The sequence below is a fragment of the Lycium barbarum genome, chromosome 6 (assembly GCF_019175385.1).
Source record: "Lycium barbarum isolate Lr01 chromosome 6, ASM1917538v2, whole genome shotgun sequence".
Classification (NCBI taxonomy): domain Eukaryota; kingdom Viridiplantae; phylum Streptophyta; class Magnoliopsida; order Solanales; family Solanaceae; genus Lycium; species Lycium barbarum.
In genome coordinates this window covers 69,146,715-69,159,408 of record NC_083342.1, presented here as the reverse complement: position 1 = coordinate 69,159,408, position 12,694 = coordinate 69,146,715, and the positions used below count along the sequence as shown (strand labels likewise).

The following is a 12,694-nucleotide window of genomic DNA, read 5'->3' as shown; positions in this document are numbered from 1 at the left end:
GAAATTTCCTAATTTTCACATACATGAACTAGCCTTGAAAATCCTTAAAGTTAACTCTTATCATTCCAACTTTGTTTTAATAGGCATTCTCTTATCGTTATTTGCTTAGTTACTCAAATCTATTAGTGTTGAACAATTTGTCTCGCATCAAACTGCAAATTCTAGAGCTTTTTTGTGTCCTTTTACGGGTATGATCTTCTGTCTCAAACGACGAAACATTTGACCCGTTAGCTCCGTGCCTTGTAGAATCCATTTTGCACTCGGTTTACGTCATGGAACTTTTACTTTCAAATTCTATCATTTTCAGCATTTATCGTTTCTTAAATTGGTAGATGTCTAAATTTATTGGTCCAATCTATCAAATGACACTTCTCGATATTTGTTCGATTTTTGCCATCAAGCTGTTCAAGAATGACTGTTCAAGTACCTTGCTTCTGCGGAGTCTTCGCTCAGTCAATTGCGTCATTCTGGGTCGCTGAAATTTATCTTCGCGCACCCATTAATTTCAATTTTTGGCATGCAAGTCGAAGGACAATCTCATAGGTCTCATGTCCTTGACATTTTGCAACCCGCCAGTGCTTCGTAACTCTTGGGTACATTAAATTCAACTGTCTTGCGCCCGATCAATCATGATCTTCTCTAAGCTAATCTCTTGCATTATTAAAAAAAAAAAAACTTTTTACACAACCCGAACTACGTTTGACCTGATTTCCTGTCGGATACAGGATACGTAGGCAGCCTATATAAGGCCCGGTCTTATTTACTACAAATTTTAATATTCCCCGAACGAAGGAGCATGAAACTGGGACAATTTTGGAATGCAACCCAAGACATTTTTCAAAGCATTCTAAAACTGGGGCAATTTTTTTTTTAAAATATGCTGGGATTGGTAAGAATTAACTCAGAACCAAGCTTTGGCGTTTCGATATGAGTCAACCTTTTTTCAAATAGCATGTTCTACTCCAATGCAGTTTTCTTTCTTCCGATTCATTCTCAACCGTCAGAGCTAAATAGCTGATGATTCATTTTCGTCCATTCGTTTCCTTTATATGATTCAAGTCGTCTCTAATCTAGAGCCTGCTTAATTAGATCACTTTAAAAAAAAAAAAAAGATATATATATATATATTGTTTATGAAGCTTTTACTTCATGCACTAACATTTTATTTTGTTTATGAAGTTTTACTTTTTCTTTAAAAGGTTGTCTGGCATTGAACATTGTTTTGGCTGCGAATCTGCATTAAGGACGAGACTACAATGGCAGAGAGATTTGAAGCTTTCAACACCGGTATGGGTTTGGTGCAAGAACAAAACGATAGCAAGGGAAAGGTGGTTCGAAAAAAAATATTGTAGCCAATCTGGGAAATACCTTAAGCCTTCTTCCTAACACAACGTCAACTTCCAGCAATGTTTCCTTAGCCATTTCGCCTCACTTAGATCCTACCTATATCATTCCACAAATGCCTTCAACCTACACTCCCGATCAAGTAGCGATAATTCCTAATCCTCAATTTTCCATAACCACCACTCAATTCGAGAAAAGTAAGGAAAACGAACTGGCAATGTCCCCATATAGGAGGCCTGGAAAGGAAATCAAGTCGCTTTGCCATGAAGATTTGGGAAAAGAACTCCACAATTTGAGGAAAGTCATTAATGAAGAGTTATGTTCAAGGAATTTCCAGATTTTGAAGTATGAAGATTTGTGTGTGCATCCAAACGTTGAGCTTCCGTCAGGGTACAAAATACCTAAGTTTAACACTTTCAATGGGAAGGGAGATCCCGTCGCTCATTTAAAGGACTATTGCAGCAGATTAATTGGTATTGGACATAATGAAGCCGTACGAATGAGATTGTTCATTCAAAGTTTATCAGGATCAGCACTCTCTTGGTACACTAAACAAGATTTTAGCAAATGGCTTACGTGGGAAGATATGGCCCGCGGATTTGTAAAGCAATTCGAGTTTAACAATGGAGGCGATCCGCACATAGCCGATTTTCTCAGAGTAAAGAAAACGCCACATGAGTCTTTCCAAGAATATGCCATACGATGGAGGTTAGAAGCTTCAAAAATACATCCTCCATTATCCGAGAGGGAATTGATCTCAACCTTCATCCAAATTCAGGAAGACTTATATTATGATAAGTTGCTCGGAGCTTGTGCACACAACTTCTCTGTTTTGATTAGGATTGGTAGAGAACTAGAGAATGCCATTCAAGAAGGGAGAATTACAGATAGCTCAGCAACACAAGCCGTTCACCAAACCTTCCGAGCGGAGATACTAGGAAATCTGCAAAGTGAAATGAAGCAAAAGCAATTTGCTTCCACGACTATGCATCAAGCGCAATGCCATAAAAGTCACCAAATTTTTCAATCTTATGACACTATGCAATGTCCTCGTCAGCAAAACTCCCAGCAAGGCTACCAACGACGGGTTCACCAAGAACAATCAAGCTCTCAACATAAAAAGAAAAGGAAATCTTTTTGCTTCACTACTCTAAATGAACCATTGGCAAATATATTTAAGAGGTTGAGTGCTAAGGGTATTCTACAACCAAAGAAGGGATTTATACCTAAGCATCCACCGCCAAACTTTGATTTGTCTAAGAGTTGTGCTTATCACTCAAACATTCAAGGACATGACATTGAAGAATGTCCAGCACTAAGATTTAAGATTCAAAGCATGATTGAAAGTGGCAAGATAAAGCTACAGCTAGAGCCTTCAACCGGTAATATTGCAAACACAAAGACAACTGTTGTTAAGGGCGATTCATCGAAACTGGCACCAAGGCATTTGAAAAGAAAGCGTGCAACAAGTCAAGCAGACTGATAGGGACATCATCTCGCTACTCGAGAATATCATCCTCCACATGCCCATCTTTAGAAATAGCCGCTATCTTGTAATCTTTTCTAGACTTTTTCAATGAACTACGGTCGACCTGATTCCTGTTAGTAGCAGGATACGTAGGCGCCCATGTTGGGTCCGGTCTCAATAAATAAAAAGAATTCCAATTTCCCCCCAAGTCGAACTGGAGAAATTTTGCAGACGGCTTATCCCAAGCCATATTCACATAATCAGATTTTCGCAATGGCATAGCAACGAGTAGCACAGATTCAAAGCCAAAGCTCAATGTTCAACACAAGGCAACCACTTCCTTTTATACTAACAAATTTTCTTTGAGTAACGCAGAACCGATTTTTAGCTACTCCTCAGCGATAATGCACGGCATACGAATCTTAGCATCAAGAAAACCTCACGAAAGTCATGAAGCAAAGGGTGATTCAAGGATGATTCAAAATCAACACAAATTTCGGAACTCATAATTTTCTTTGAGCGCAGGAATTTTATTCATGGAAACATTTTAGCAAGGTGAAATATCACCAAGGCTTCCAGTTGCGAAAGCCGAAGTATGCTTACAGCTTTGCAGGGACTGCGCATCGAGCGGTTTGAATCTTCCTATAACACGCACAAATATTATTGCTTTCAAATGCTCTGCCATGCACTACTATTATAAATAGCACGCACCGCATATGCACTATTGCTTTAAATTCCCCGCACTGCATGCACTACTATTTTAAATAGCACGCACCGCATATGCACTATTGCTTTAAATTCCCCGCACTGCATGCACTACTATTTTAAATACCACGCACTGCTGGTTTAAATTCCCCGCACTGCATGCACTATTATTTTTAATACCACGCACTGCATATGCACTATTGATTTAAATTTCCCGCTCTGCCATGCACTACTATTATAAATAGCACGCACCGCATATGCACTATTGCTTTAAATTCCCCGCACTGCATGCACTACTATTTTAAATAGCACGCACCGCATATGCACTATTGCTTTAAATTCCCCGCACTGCATGCACTACTGTTTTAAATAGCACGCACCGCATATGCACTATTGCTTTAAATTCCCCGCACTGCATGCACTACTATTTTAAATACCACGCACTGCTGCTTTAAATTCCCCGCACTGCATGCACTATTATTTTTAATACCACGCACTGCATATGCACTATTGATTTAAATTTCCCGCACTGCATGCACTACTATTTTAAATACCACGCACTACATATGCACTATTGCTTTAAATTCCCTGCACTGCATGCACTACTATTTTAAATACCACGCACTGCATATGCACTATTGCTTTAAATTCCCCGCACTGCATGCACTACTATTTTAAATACCACGCACTGCATATGCACTATTGCTTTAAATTTCCGCACTGCATACGCACTACTGCTTTCAAATGTCCCGCACTGCAAAAGTACCGCACCTGCATTGCATTATTACTTTCAAATACCCCGCAAAGGCACAGCATCATTATTCGCAAACGCACAACATTTGGGTTCGTCCACCCTAAAATAGGACATATTGGGTTCTTCCACCCTAAAATAGGATGCTTGGGTTTTTCCACCCTAAAATAGGATGCTTGGATTTTCCACCCTAAAATAGGATGCTCGGGTTCTTCCACCCTAAAATAGGATATCGGGTTCTTCCACCCTAAAACAAGATATTGGGTTCTTCCACCCTAAAATAGGATACTTGGGTTCTTCCACCCTAAAATAGGATATTTGGGTTCTTCCACCCTAAAATAGGATGCTTGGGTTAGTCCACCCTAAAATAGGATACTTGGGTTCTTCCACCCTAAAATAGGATGCTTGGGTTCTTCCACCCTAAAATAGGATGCTTGGGTTCTTCCACCCTAAAATAGGATACTTGGGTTCGTCCACCCTAAAATAGGACATATTGGGTTCTTCCACCCTAAAATAGGATATATTGGGTTCGTCCACCCTAAAATAGGACATATTGGGTACTTCCACCCTAAAATAGGATGCTTGGGTACTTCCACCCTAAAATAGGATGCTTGGGTTCTTCCACCCTAAAATAGGATGCTTGGGTTCTTCCACCCTAAAATAGGATACTTGAGTTCGTCCACCCTAAAACAGGATACACGGGTTCTTCCACCCTAAAATAGGACATTTCGGGCTCAACCGCCTTTTATATGTTGAATGGGCTGTGCCCCGCCCCTTTGAAATTTTTACATAAGGCTGAGCACCGCCTTTTATATGTTGCATGGGCTGTGCACCGCCCTTTTTAATTTCTGCATAAGGCTGAGCACCGCCTTTCATGTTGCATGGGCTGCGCACCGCCCATTTAAATTTCTGCATAAGGCTGTGCACCGCCTTCCATATGATGCATGGGCTGCGCACCTCCCTTTGCATCGCTTTCATATATTGCCTGGGCCATGCACCGCCTTTTTTAATTTCTGTATAAGGCTGTGCACCGCCTTTCATATGATGTATGGGCTGCGCACCGCCCTTTGCGTCGCTTTCATATATTGCCAGGGCCATGCACCGCCCTTCGTAATTTCTGCATAAGGCTGAGCACCGCCTTCCATATGATGCATGGGCTGCGCACCGCCCTTTGCATCATTTTCATATATTGCCAGGGCCATGCACCGCCCTTTTTGGATTTCTGCATAAGGCTGTGCACCGCCTTCCATATGATGCATGGGCGGCGCACCACCCTTTGCATCGCTTTCATATATTGCCTGGGCCATGCACCGCCCTTTTTAAATTTTTCGCATAAGGCTGTGCACCGCCTTTTATATGATGCATGGGCTGCGCACCGCCCGTTGCATCGCTTTCATATATTGCCTGGGCCATGCACCGCCCTTTTAAATTTTCGCATAAGGCTGTGCACCGCCTTTTATATGATGCATGGGCTGCGCACCGCCCTTTGCATCGCTTTCATAAAGACATAAAGACACGTCGGCTGATGGAGCCGCTGACAGACTGACTCCCAATACCCACGACTCTGTCTGCAAAGTCTCTAACTGCAATCGGAGATCATGGCACATGTACGCTGACTCGGCTACACTCCCGAGCTAAATGGAGCTCGCCAACTTCGCTGGAACATCTTCTATAATGGCTTCAACTCATCTGGGTGTACCTGCGCGCCATGAAACGCAGCCCCCGAAGAAAAGTGTTCAGTACGAGCAATGTACTGAGTATGTAAGGCATAAATAGTAACATAGTAAGAGATAAACATATGAATATTAACTGTATGGAAATACAAAACATATCATAAGATAAGAGAGTGACCTGTACATGTGAGCACCTCTAAGGGCGGATGCCATGCATGCTTAATGCTGCGGAACGTGCAGCCCGATCCATATACATATCATACTTTACTTTATTTGAAAACATTTCTTTTACATATATATAGAAAATAGAACATATCATATTGCCGAGGCGTCGGCTCCGATCCATTTAACCACATATGTGCCACGACCGGGCATCCCGCGTCCGGGATTATATCATGTCATATAACACCAACTGATCAGGTGGATACGCGTATATAACGCTCTGCCCTTATCCCATCCTCCCCATATATCATATACATATATCATATAATATAGAAAATAGTTCTTATCGTATTGCCGAGGCGTCGGCAGCCGATCCATTTAACCACATATGCCCCGCGTCCGGGACGGTATCATACTCCAACTGATCAGGTGGCTACGCGTATATAACGTTCTGACCTTCCCCGTACTTCCCCATATACATATACATATACATATAAACATATGTCATCTATACAGCATGCATGAGAGCCCAAGAAAGTCATGTATCCATCGGAGTGACGTAAGGTCGGCAACCTCCGATTACATTATGGAACAATCAGGATCGTCGTGTCTCACCTTGAAGGAACAATTATCATAAGATGAGACTATCAATGAAGAATAGCGTTAGGAGAACATAAAATAAAATTATCATCTCATAAGGCATCAATTCACATACATTTGGAACCTTTAAGAAATAATTATCATAATCATCATAAGCGTGTTCTCTTCTTCGACATCATCGTTATCATTATAAAAACATGTCCGTCGTTATAGTCATGAAAGTTTACAAAGTCATAAACCTTGGTTTTGGAAAAGTATAGGCATTATGGAAAACATTTACGGGTTACTAGGAAGAAAATCATACCATAGAATCATAAACATCTAACCTTTGAAAACAAATAGGATATGGAGTTAATTATGAAATCATGACATGGGATCATGCCTTTGAAAGAAAGGGACGAGCCTTAACATACCTGTTCCGCGCCTTACTAGCTACTCTTATTCGTCCAACTTGTTAGTCTACATGCAAGAAGATTGACATTATCGTTAGATTCATCGACATATACTTGTCTTAGCCTTTCAAGTACATTCACTTATGGTCTGCCGAAATTTCGGCAGCACTTCCCCTGTAAATACACCATCCCCGAGATTCTAACTCGGCCAATTTTAATCAACAGCAATCCGGGAATTAAACCCGGCCAAACTATCGACAACAATACCAACAATTATTCTAGCAACACTTCAACATTCAATTCAATTCAATTCATCCCAATTAATGCATACCTCCACCCGAAAACTCACAACACCACCAAAGTTAACAACGCATTACTTCCTTCCAAATTTATGAGTTATATCAACAATCCATACATGGATAAATTTATTCTTACAAATATAAGAACCACACTAACATCACACTAACTTTTCCAATAATTCACAAACGATTTCCATTTCATTCCAAACCATTAAATCTTCATCTACCATCATAGAATCTACTACAACAACAATTAAAATGCTAAATGAAATTAGTTTATCACTTCCACACAATACACATACCTACACGGCCATAACAACTACATGCATGCTTTCATGAATTTTTCATCCATTTCTACACATTACTACAACAACCAACACATTACATAAAATTAGTCCATTCTCTCTACACCACATCACACATGCACGGCCCAACATCAACATCATTCTTTCATGATCTTCATTCATTTCTTTACACTCCAACATGCATAAATCATCCATAAAACATGTAAAGGAAGGTTGAACACATACCTTTTTCCACTTATCTCTTCATTCGGCTAGGGCATATATTGCTCAAATGAATTATTTAATTGCTCCAAAAACTCTCCCATATTAACGAGGACGTTCCAATTGGTCAGAAAACTAGGAGAAAATAATTTTTCTTGATCAATTCCATGGACTCAAATTTTTGGCACCATGGCCGAGCACTACTATATTTCTCTCCTTTCATTTTCTTCTCCTCCCAACTTCTTGAATTATGGAGGAAACTATGACTAATATATCCATATATATATTTAGCCTCATCAAATAGCATGTGGACACATGCCCCTTCTCTAGAGATTTCTTCTTTTTTTCTTGAATTTTCTTAAAACTAACTAAAGAAGACTAAGTAGCTTCTTGATAAGCTTTAGCCCACACACTTATATATATATATATATATATATATATATATATATATATACACAATTAGTCCCTCAAATAAGAATATAGACACATGACCCCCTTCTCTCTTTTGTTCTAGAGTTTTCTTCTTTTTTTCTTGAAAATTAACAAAGATGCCCCTTTTGTCTTCCCATGCAAGCTTTGGCCTTTTCAAGACTTTTCTTGAACTTTTGTGAGATTACTATTTTGCCCCTAGCCTTTTACAATATTACCATGAACCTTTTTGCAAATTTTCTTTTTTGCCCTTAACTTTTCTCAATATTTCCATACTAATAATGTTCATAAATAATATTCATAACCAACTTATACAATAAAATAATTTTGGAAGATGGTCATTCCCTTAACTTTACCACGGCTACCTTGAAATATCCAAACGTATAAAATACGGGATATAACAGCGGGGTCCTGTCCCGCATATATGATATGACATACTCTCCTTAGAGGCTCGTAGACATGTGTATATGTTTAGGTGTGTTTGGCCTTGTCGGCCTATATTTTGGATATCATTTTATTAGCCTCGTAGGCTCATGCACATTGATATGGGCATAGTTGCTATTGATGATATAAATGCATTGATTGTCCAATGGGATTAGTATGATTGATTGATAGAATCCATGATTTAATATGTGGCTCACCTAGATGTAAATGTAAAGGTATGTTAGAGGTGCCCGGGGGACTAGTACCGGGTGCCCGTCACGGCCCTCCGGTTGGGTCGTGACAATTACCATGGCCTATCTTTTAGTTAAAGTGCCATCGTACTCGAGTCCCTTTCCAACTCATTATGACTGATTCGTCATTTTATCTTCCTCTTTCAACCTCAGTAGTTTTCCTTTAGTTCATATCTTCCCACATTAACTCATTATTCAAGTTGATATTCTCGTATATAAAGTGTCTGACCACACCTGTTCTCAGTTCGTCTCTGCTTCTCATCGTTTGTACTTATGCGTTACTTTAAAATTGCTTTTAATCCCTTTGTCGTAGTCTTTCTATATCTCTGTATTTATTCTTGATAATAACCTTATTCAACTACCAGTAATCAATACACATGTGTAACAAGCCATCTTTCTTTCGCACGAATAATACCGGCGTACCCCAAGGCGAAGTGTTGGGTCTAATGAAACCCTTCTCCAATAAGTCCTTCAGCTGCTCCTTTAATTCTTTCAATTCTGCCAGAGCCATCTATAAGAAGGAATAGATATCGGCTAAGTATCTAGCAGAACATCTACACCAAACTCGATCTCTATGTCAGGAGGAAGTCCTAGAAGCTCGTCTGGAAATATATCAGCAAACTCATTAACCACCGAAACTTGATTGAAGAGTTGGTGGCTCAGCATCAGCATCTCTAACACGAATAAGGTGGTACGTACAACCCCTAGAGATCATTTTCCTTGCCTTTAAGTAGGAAATAAACATGCTCTTAGGTGATACAGTAGTTCCCTACCATTCAAGAACCAACTCACCTGGAAGTTGAAATATAACAATCTTTGTTCGGCAGTCAACATTAGCAAAACAAGAAGCTAACAAATCCATACCTATGATAACATCAAAATCAACCATTTCTAATTCAATTAAACCAACTATGGTGTGGCGTCTACAAACTATTACCACTCAATCCCAATAAACCCGTCTAGCGTTCACAGGATCACCAACCGGTGTAGACACCTCAAATAGTTTAATCAACTCGAGTTTTATCCCAAACTTTCCAACAATATATGGAGTAACATATGATAAAGTGGAATCGGTATCTATCAATGCATATACATCACGAGAAGAGACTGGTAGTATACCTGTGATGACATCTGGTGATGTATCACTCAAAGTCTTGTCGACCAGCTAATGCATAAATGCGGTTCTGATGACCACCTGAGCTAGATGCTCCACCCCTGCCTCTGCCTCTACTGGACGGTGTCTGAGGTCCTCGCTCTAGGGTACTACTGAAGATGACAAAGCTGATACTGATTCGATCGGTCGGGCCATACCATTCCTGTCCCTAGATGGACAATCTCTCGCAAAGTGATCGGGATTCCCACAAGTAAAACACACATACATACCTTAATGAAGTTTCCTAGAATGAGCCTCACCACACTGACTATATCGCGGAGGAGGTGGCATCATCTGCCCTGGATCTCTCCGCTGCTGAGAACCCGAAGCCCGCAAACTCTGACCTGGTCCAGAATATGCAAATCTATCATACAGTGTCCTCTTAAACTGCAGAGGTGTACTAGCTGCAGGATAAGCTGAGTGTCTGGGATATTATGGCCTAGGACCACCCCGAGAACCCTCAAACTGACTAGCAGGCCTAGCCCTCTTATGTTGACCCCTATCACGATCACGGTCCTTACGTTGTTTTCACTTTCGATCCTCCAAGTTCTGGGCATATTCCTAAATACAAGAGATATCCATACCCTCAAGAAAAGTAACCGTGGTGCACTCATTAATCAAGTGCGATCCAAGTCCAATAAAAATCGGTGCACCCAATCCTCCATATCGGCTACAATCGAAGGAGCATACCTAGCCAAAGAATCAAAATGAAGGCTATACTCCGGTACACTCATATTCTCCTGACGGAGAGCCGAAAACCTATCTACTCTTGCTCGACGAGTCTCTGATGGTAAGTAATGACGTAAAAATGCCTCTAAAAACTCTTTCCATACCGCTGGAGGCGTATCCGGTCCTCTGGACTATTACTAAGTATCATACCAACCCACGGCTATATCTCGCAACAGATAGGATGCTAACGCAAGTACCTGTATATCACTGGCATACATCACCCGCAAAGTCCACAACATCTGATCTATAAAGTTTTGCGGGTCCTTACCAGACTTATCTCTGGTAAATACTGAGGGATCAAGGTTAATGAAATCTTTAACTTGGGCACTCACAGTCCTATCAGCAGAACCTGCACCCATACCTGTCTGGCGGTGAACCTGAGCAGCTATATCAATATCCTCATCAAGAGCAATATCCTCATCAAGAGCAACAGGTGGAGAGACTGGAGGTACTGGATCTCCCTTCAGCTCCTCAGGTGCTGGCGGAGTAGGAGAAATATGTGTAGGTGCCACACTCACACTCTGCGCCTCACTCTGGCCCTCGATAGTAGCTGGGGCTCTACTTGTTCCCTCATCAGCTGCTGCTCTACTTGTACCCTCACAGTTGCTGCTCTACTTATACCTTCACTAGCCACTGTCTTGCCTTTTTGGCTATGTGAAGCTTTCCTAGTCACACGCATCGATGTATATAAAACAAATCAAAGGTTAAGAATTCCAGTCCCTACGACTCAGCTGTATTGCACGATCTAGAATCATAAAGGAAAAGTAACCATCCTAAATTACCTGCAGCCTCCTGATTATAAGTGTGGTGCACAATACACCCATAAGAAAGACTCTACTAGGCACGGCTTACAGACTTCCTAGGGTAGACCTACTCTGATATCAAATTTTGTCATGACCTAAACTGAAGGGCCGCGATTAGCACCCGGGCCTTACCTAATGGAGCGCCAACGTACATCACTATCTATTTATTATCGGACTTATCATAGGTCGATAAGCCCACATTAATATGTATCCATAAAAGGAGAGGAAAGATTCCATATGAATAGGCCTTCCAAAATATATATATACATATGGGCAAGGCCGTCGTAATAAACTAACATGACACTACCACATCTGTACACAGGACACTGTCTGCAAAGCCTCTAAAAGGAAACATGACCGTCATACTTGTAAGTCATGACAGAGCCCCCCGACATACCCATAAGCAAAATGACATATATTGTGTACCCTTGCTCGGTAATGCTCTGAAATAAGATGGAGCTCACCAATCAAAATTTGATATCTGGTAGTGGAGGGTCCTCTACTCATCTACCTGAACATTCATGGCATGAAATACAGCGCCCCCGGGAAAAGGGACGTTCGTACGAATAATGTACTGAATATATAAGGCAGAAATGAAATATAACAATAAGACATCATCAATGAGAGGGAAATAAGAATCAACCTGTACCTTCGGGCTGCCACTGTGGACTATGAACATGCATATATATATAAGTATTCAATGCCATAAACAACATCCTGGCGCGCACACAAACCTTGCAAAAGAACCTTGCCAAAGAAACTGTTTTCAAAGTTGAAAATATGTTCGAAAAGAGAAGTACCTCCAAAAACGCTACCAATTGGAATTTTCGAGGTTCAACAATCATTTTACAATTTATTTAGATGATAGATGTTAGAACTTTACACTTTTCTCTTGAATTCCCTCACTTTCAAAAAGGAGGGTTTTTAAGCCAACTCAAAACCCCCAAGAATCACCCATGAATTCTTATTGCCTCTAATACCCTACACTAGTCTATATCCATCAATA

General features: G+C 40.6%; 1 protein-coding gene across 1 annotated transcript; it reads left to right on the top strand.

The window, feature by feature from the left end:
* Window positions 1-1,459: 1,459 nt before the first annotated feature.
* LOC132644072 (uncharacterized) lies at window positions 1,460-2,827 on the top strand. The gene has a single exon (XM_060360621.1). The coding sequence runs from the start codon at window positions 1,460-1,462 to the stop codon at window positions 2,825-2,827; it is 1,368 nt and encodes a 455-aa protein (XP_060216604.1).
* Window positions 2,828-12,694: the final 9,867 nt, after the last annotated feature.